The sequence below is a fragment of the Malus sylvestris genome, chromosome 10, assembly GCF_916048215.2.
Source record: "Malus sylvestris chromosome 10, drMalSylv7.2, whole genome shotgun sequence".
Classification (NCBI taxonomy): Eukaryota; Viridiplantae; Streptophyta; class Magnoliopsida; order Rosales; family Rosaceae; genus Malus; species Malus sylvestris.
In genome coordinates, this window is record NC_062269.1 from 11,073,412 (window position 1) to 11,080,994 (window position 7,583).

General features: G+C 37.3%; 1 protein-coding gene across 1 annotated transcript; it reads right to left on the reverse strand.

Annotated features, from left to right (window-relative positions):
- Positions 1-1,564: 1,564 nt before the first annotated feature.
- Positions 1,565-4,651, reverse strand: LOC126586110 (polyol transporter 5-like). The gene is made up of 3 exons (XM_050250811.1): positions 4,253-4,651; positions 3,649-3,995; positions 1,565-2,846 (listed from the first exon to the last, which is right to left on the reverse strand). Exons 1-3 carry the CDS (start codon positions 4,410-4,412, stop codon positions 1,773-1,775), a joined length of 1,581 nt encoding a protein of 526 aa, XP_050106768.1. The 5' UTR covers positions 4,413-4,651; the 3' UTR covers positions 1,565-1,772.
- Between the last annotated feature and the right edge of the window lie 2,932 nt (positions 4,652-7,583).

Below are 7,583 nucleotides of genomic sequence, written 5' to 3' on the forward strand. Positions count from 1 at the left end.
TTTCAAGGACGGCTTTTCCCTTCTTTGATGCCATTGATTTTGAGGTGTGGTTTGGATTTCTTGAATGGAGAAAGAGATGAGAGGTAAAGATGGTCTCACTTGGCGTGCCAAATTTGTAAACACGAATAAACCTGTGATGAATGGAACAAGAACTCGTGTACAAAATAATATTTTGTATTAATTTTAGGGTTACAATCTCTTTTACAATTTGATCCTCTGATTCTATCTTCGTAAGGTGTAGATATATGGATAGGCTGTTGATCCAAAAGGTCGTCGGGGCTTGATCTTAGGATGAATGGATCTTCAAAAGCTTTCGGGGCTTGATCTTGGTGAACAGTTGTGAACGGATCTTCACGGGCCTTTGGGCTTGATCTTGATGAACGAGGATGAACGAATCTTTAAGAGCCTTTAGGCTTGATCTTGATGAACGAGGATGGACGGATCTTCAAGGGCCTTCGAGGCTTGATCTTAATGAACGATGAATGGATCTTCAAGGGCCTTTGGGCTTGATCTTGATGAACAAGGAACGGATCTTCAAGGGCCTTTGGGCTTGATCTTGATGAACGAGGATGAACGGATCTTCAAAGGCCTTCGATGCTTGATCTTGATGAACAGCTGTGTGGATTTCTTCAAGGATTTGACGAAGAACGAAGAGAGCTTTCTTGATCCTTCAAGATTCTTGGGGAATTTTGGGAGGTTGGATGCTTGAAAGCTTTAGAGTTTCATAGCTTCAAGGATTTGGGGAATTCTCTTCCAATTTGGGAGAAGAGAAATGTATATGTGAATTCGTCCCCTGAAATGAATGAAATTGGCTTCTATTTATAGAAATTTTCAAGGCCTAATTTTGAATATCATATTCAGATGAAATAAATCATTTCTACCAAGTGTTGACACGTGTCCTACTTGATGACTTATACGATTTTTTCGATTTTTCGTTGACTCACACGCTACGTGTAAAATTTATGTAACACGTGAAAAGTGAAATTTTAATGCATTAGTCAACATTTATTTCACCGAAATTTCGATGTCTACATTGACAAACAAAAAGAAAAGTTCTCATAGCGATTAGTGATTAAAACTCTGTAATTAAGTTTTGCTTTCTTTCAAAAAAAAAAGGAAAAAAAAACAGTGAGACACCTTTGGTTAAAGGTTTAGGATTGAGGAAAGAGGAATTGGAAGATGAAGGAGAAAGGCAATCAAATCCAAACAGAAAATAACCTAAAAGTGCAAATATTAATCTTGTTCTCAAGAAATGTATGTTAGACAAGAAACAATATCACGTCAGAATATATGCATACGCATACATATATGTAAATGTATGGGTAATACTAGGGAGACTAAATTTGAAGACAAAATTTGTAAACTAAATGATGTGCCACTAATAGAATGGGCACGTTTATCAACGCTTAAGTAATAATCCAATCATCAACTTCCATGTCATTTAGTTTACAAAATTTCGTTTACAAATATAGTCTCCCTAACATTATCCATGTGTATTACGTGTGTGTGTGTTGGTCGTTTGAGCTAGCGTTCGTAAGCTATTTTCAATGGCAAGGGAATCAAATTGAAGATCAAACTTGTATAAACATATATGACAACATAATTTCTTCTTTACACACAAGTTCTTCCAACTTGAAAGGGAAGATAAGATGTAATTGGCAACAGTTACACATATATAAGTGAAATATCCTATGACGTTTCGAAAGAAAGAAATTCTTATCAGGAAACAAGTGCATCAAACACCGATTATTTAAGCATTCGCCATTTTATGCCTAGTGGACTTGACCCTTGTCGTCGCCATCAACTTGCTTAGCTTTCTGAAGCAAGGCATTTGCTTCTCTCCACTTATGGTATTTACCAAACAATACCTCCATATCTTCAAGGGTTCGGCCCTGTGTCTCTGGGTACAACATATAAAAGAAGACCCAACCAACCGCAGCAATTCCCGCGTAAAGAAAGAAGGCTCCCCCAATCGTGATGGCCTTATACAATGAAATAAAAGTCATGGAGATGACCCCGCTCGTCACCCTATTTACGGCCACTCCCATACTACACCCTTGCGCGCGCAGCTGCAGTGGGAAGATCTCGGAGCTGTAGACCCATGTAATCGGCCCCAGCCCGATGGAGAAAAACGCAACGTTAAGTAATACCATGGTGATGCACAACACGATGGCCCACATGATCTTTCCGTGCTGTTGATCAACGATCGTAAGGCTTGCACCGAGACAGCTAAGTGAAAATACCATTCCAGCCACGCTAGTCAAAAGCAAAGGACGCCTTCCAAACTTATCAAGGAAAACCGTGGCGACTAAGATGAAAATAGTCTTGACAACTCCAACAGCCACCGTTGCGAGCAGCTTGTGATCGTAGGAGGTGATTCCTGCCTTTTCGAAGATCCTGGGGCTGTACAAAACGACAGAGTCTATACCTGACGATTGTTCAAAGAAGTGGATACCAAGAGCTGCGATTAAAATATGGCGAACGGCTGGTGTGGGATGAAGGAGCAATTCTTTCCACACGCCTTCACCGTGGCTGCGTTTAGATACCTGAACAAGGTCGTCGTTGGACTCTTTGGGGATTCCTGCGGCTTCTTTGATGTCATCTAGTCTGAGCTGACACTCTTCTATGGATTCTGAGGTTTTTTGTAGAACTCGCTTGGCGTCTCCAAGTCGCCCTTGCATGACGAGCCAACGAGGTGACTCGGGCATGGCTAAGACACCGACGGCAAGAATAACAGATGGAAATGCGCCGACACCGAGCATGATCCTCCAGTTCAAGTGAATGGGGAGCTTGGAGAAGGCATAGTTGGATACGTACCCCAGTAATATGCCAATATTAACAAACACCTACACATTTGCAAAACAAATCGAATCCATAAATATGAAGCAGATCTTTGAAGAAATAAGATTCACGTGAAATGTTTGAGGTCTGCACCTTTTTATCTGTCCAACCTCACAGCAAACATAAATTTTACCTTTTAACAGTGTAGTATGATGTTCACAACATAAATTCAAACTTGTTACAGTAATACTATGTCATTATATTTTATTTACTAACCTGAACATTATTATATGATATTGGAGTGTAAACTTTGATTACTATAGTGTAATCTCACATTTCTTGTAATTCAGACGTTTAATGTTAATTTCAAGTTGCAACACAATTAAACGTGAAGGCAAGGAGCCCAAAAATGAATAATGATTATAATATTCTATGAAGTTTATTAACAATAACTTAATTAGCATTACCCATAAATAAATGTCTACTTGAAAAATAGATAATCGTATTGGAATACATAATGCAAAATAGAATGATATATAAATTATGAAGTGTTGGAACATATTGAAAATATTGTGAATAAGCATATAATTAGTATTTATCGAAGAATCCAACAAGTCTCTTATAATTTATTAAATAATAAAATGTAAAATAGAAGTTATCTATTTTTTGTCTATGTGAGAGTCGTGACTTAGGCGGTCATCTAGGCACATTTTTTTATTTTTTAAACCTCTAGAAATTAATCGTGACAATGGTCAACAATGCTTAAGTGGGACATTTTAGAACATTGATATAGTGTTTCCAATGATTTTTTGACAAACGCTTCTGAGACTTTATTATATGATAACATAATATTGTAATGTGACAAACCTCGGGAAAAGATGTGAGGAAGCCACGAAACGAGGCCGGAGAGATCTCGGCAGTGTAGACGGGAGCTATCATAAGAGCATAGCCAACTCCAACTCCGGCAACAAATCGCCCGAACATGAGGAAGGCGTAGTTAGGGGCAAAGCCCATGAGGAGAGCTCCAATAAAGAAGATTGTTCCTGCAAGTACTATGGTGTACCGGCGTCCAATCCAGTCGGAGGTTCTACCAGCTAAGGCGGAGCCAATAAGGGAGTAGAGGTTCAAAGTACCGTTCATAATTTCGACTTGAACATCACTGATTTTGAGGTTTTCTTTAATGAAGAGTGACGCTCCACTCATTACACCAATATCTGTACATAAAAGTGGAACAAACATGCATTCCATGTGAAGATAACTTTCTTTCAAAGTAGAAAACTACTAAAAATTTCAAAAGAAAAAAATTACAACTTTAAATTTTCTTCTCTAGTGTTCTTTAAAGTAGAAAAAAAAGGTAAAGCTGTTTTTAAAAGTTTCTCCAAATTAGTCAATAAGCACTCTTCTCGTTTATCTAGCTTGTTTCATAAGATATATGTTTTTAGGGAACTACAGAAGAATATTGGACAATTACCATAACCAAGTAAGATTGAAGTCATTGAAGCCAAAACGCCACAGGCAATGGCAAACTTCTTTGTCTTGGCTTTCTTTGGGGGATCAAAGTCTGCGATACTCGTGTTTTGGGCTTGGCCGGTGATGGTCTTATCTTCAGCTCTCCGGTCAGTCATCTCCATCTTTAATGATAGACGTAGAATAAAATAAATAGAGAGATGGGTAAATAAAGGGGAGAGAGAGAGAGAGCGAGAGAGAGAGAGGGAGAGAGGGGGGGAGAGAGATCAGTTATATTTAGAGAGCAATAGAAAGATCACTTATCATAGAGAGAAACAGAAAGTTACTTATCAAAGAGAGAACTACATATTGCTTGAGCTACAAGTGGAGTTCTGTTTATATAGATTTTATCCATTGGTCGAAATACTGTTGATTGGCAAAACAAACACCACTTTTCATTTGTTACATAGCACGTACTGTGACAGTGTACCTGTACTATATAAGTCCATCCTCATTTGTGAGCCGATCCAGGATAGGAATGTGTTATTGTCGAAGAACATAATAATCTGGCCAGTTCTTTACCATCCAATCAGGTCACGACAAGCAAAACGTTATCTTTACCTGGTAAGAATCACGCTACTAATTGATTACATCGAATAAGAATCCACAAAGTAGCAAAATCTGTTGGATAATGAATATGGTTCCCTAATTAAAGCCGTCTACAGAGTTCGCTCACTACACGCCAAAACTATGGTAACAATTGCGTTAACTTCTTTTCATTGGTAATAAACTACCAAAAGTTAACTAAACTAGTACGTGCGATTTGGTTTCGTTCAACTTCCAAAAGTCTTGAGTTAAAACCATGTCAAACTGAAATGTAACTCTCGGTGATTGGTTTGACCTTCAGTGTGCCATATTAAACTATGAACATTATCTAAGAATGGATATAATTTTCCAAATCCATTCTTAGGTAATGAGAGAAAATCAGAAATAAGATGAGATAAAATAAATTAATGTCATTTAAAATGAAGACCTACATATGATTGGTTTAGAAAATCGGATGGAAATTGATCTCAAAACCAAATCGCACGCTACAGAGATTGGTTTGGTTTAGTTGTGGACATGTGGTCTACTAGCTAGTTTGAGGTCTAAACCAAAATAACTCCATATGTAAAATCTTATTACTTTGACATGTGGTTTAGGTCCTAAACCGAACCAAGTTGTACCGTGCACACCCCTACTCCAAATAGTTTGAAAATCACTTCAAGTTAGTGATTTTATATAATTTTTTTTGGTCAAATGGTAATATTATTAGAAAGAAAAAAGTCAATAGCCACTTACAACATGATTATGTAATAACTAAAACAATTTAACCCAAGAAAACAGGAACAGACAAAGGCGGCCAAGCGAATTAAACAAACAGATGAGAAAGCAGTTCCAATGGTTAATGGAGCCATTTTATAGGACCACTAGTGATTGAGCCATGTCACACGTCCCTGGTTAATATGAAACTCTAAAGTAACCTGAGTTGATTTTATTTTTCTTTAAGGATTGAGGTCCCAGTCCCTGCGTAAAGCGGGAGCCTTGTGCACTGGGTACGACCTTTTTTTTTATTGAGGTCCCAGTCGTAAAGCAAATCATTAAATCTCCATTAGGTAGGCCGGCAACATTCTGCATTGGTTCTCCATCGATAGTTCCTCATCTGAGTTTGGACAACTGCAGAAAGGGAATTGATAGTTGAAAGTTTAACTTCAGTTCAATGAAATAAAGTATCGTTGCTATTGGCTTTGGCATCATATATAAAAGCCTGCCCCTTGGTACCAAAGGCCAAGTTTTCACCTTGATGTCGGAAGTTCTCCTTTTGTGAAGAGCACTCTTGTTTTGCCTTTGTGGCTTTATGAAGTCTTTTATTCTTTTAGTACAAAAACGATATTACAACCCTAAATATTAAATTGTGGAAAATGAGGTTTTACACTTGGGACATAGTGAGTGAAAAAGAAACAGTCTAAGGAGATTTCAGCCCACCTATAAGTATCAAGATCAAAGAAATAATAATATTTCCAGTTGTACGTACCATGCCTTTTTTTTATTTGACTTTCAGATCATATTCTTATAACTACGCTTTTGAGGTAGGGTTGGGAGTGGTAGGTTTAATATTCCATATTCTCTCGTAAGATAATAAAAGTAGAAACAAATTGTTACTCTGCTACTACTATGACATTGTGATACCTTCACCTAAGAATTTAATGACAAAGATCATTGGTTTCTCACATGCTTTGAAATATTTGCGTATGATTTAGGTAATTTGCTTGTGAATCACGTAATTGACCTTGTGAGAGAAAATATAAACAGATAAGAGAGAAAGTACATTTCGGAAGAAGACTCTAACAGCCCCTTATTCAAAAATAAAATAAAATTCAAGTACATTAATTGTCTCTCTTCTTTGTTTTTATGAATATTGGTTTTTAGATGTGTGTGAGCACATATCAATAGACTTTTGTTTATTTTCATTTTACCCTTATCCAATACAGAATTTTTGTTTGGCATGAAATTTCATTTCCTTTTTGTTTTGATCCCTTAAAAATGAAGCAGTTGTGGTATTAACTTTTTTACTAAGGATAATTTTGGGTTATTAAAATATTTAACAGTGAAGCCTTATCAGACATGTGTTATTTTAGTGATGTTTAGTGGAATATTGGCATTGTCAAAGGAAGAAATGAGTACAAAGATACTTTAGCTGAAATTAAAGAAGAAGAATAGAAAGTTAAAAACAGTAGAGTCGTGCGTATAATTTAAAGGAAATCATCATTAATCGCACCACGCGAAACCCCCACTTCTCCACTTAGTCCCCACGAATTTGAACTCCAACTCTTGATGAACACGACCAAATCAAAAGTAGCTCAATGCCGGCAAAATTTTCTTCTTAAGTGAGGGTTGCAATCATTTTCATGAGGGTGGTATGTCTTAACCTCGAATGCCACTTTTGCTACAGTGGTTTAGCGCAGAGTATTGTTGGTCCTACAAATTACACAATTTATGTGGCACACAGACCGAACAACTAAGAAGTTAATTAAGTTTTTTTTATGGTTAATTGTTGATGCGGGTTTGCCAATTTTCTACCGAGTTCGGTCGGACGAATATTTCTAAGTGTGGTGAATGTGGTGGATCGTGCACCGACTCCTGAATCAAGTGACTTTGGGTGAGGAAGGAACACCCTCATTTTTTAGCACCATGAAGTTTTGGATCTTGTGCACCGGGTTCAACAGCCTTGACTATATTGGTGAGAATATAGGTCCGCTGAATCGGTATCAAATTTTAGGGACAAAGATGCTCAAAGGAAATGAGTGTTTAATTAT

Bases quoted from the DNA above. Each gene is read 5' to 3' on its own strand.
- LOC126586110 (XM_050250811.1), bottom strand. From the start codon at position 4,412: ATGGAGATGACTGACCGGAGAGCTGAAGATAAGACCATCACCGGCCAA. The intron at 3,996-4,252 runs GTAATTGTCCAA...TTTTATGTACAG, and splicing joins TTCAATCTTACTTGGTTATG to ATATTGGTGTAATGAGTGGA. The intron at 2,847-3,648 runs GTTTGTCACATT...GCAAATGTGTAG, and splicing joins TCCTCACATCTTTTCCCGAG to GTGTTTGTTAATATTGGCAT.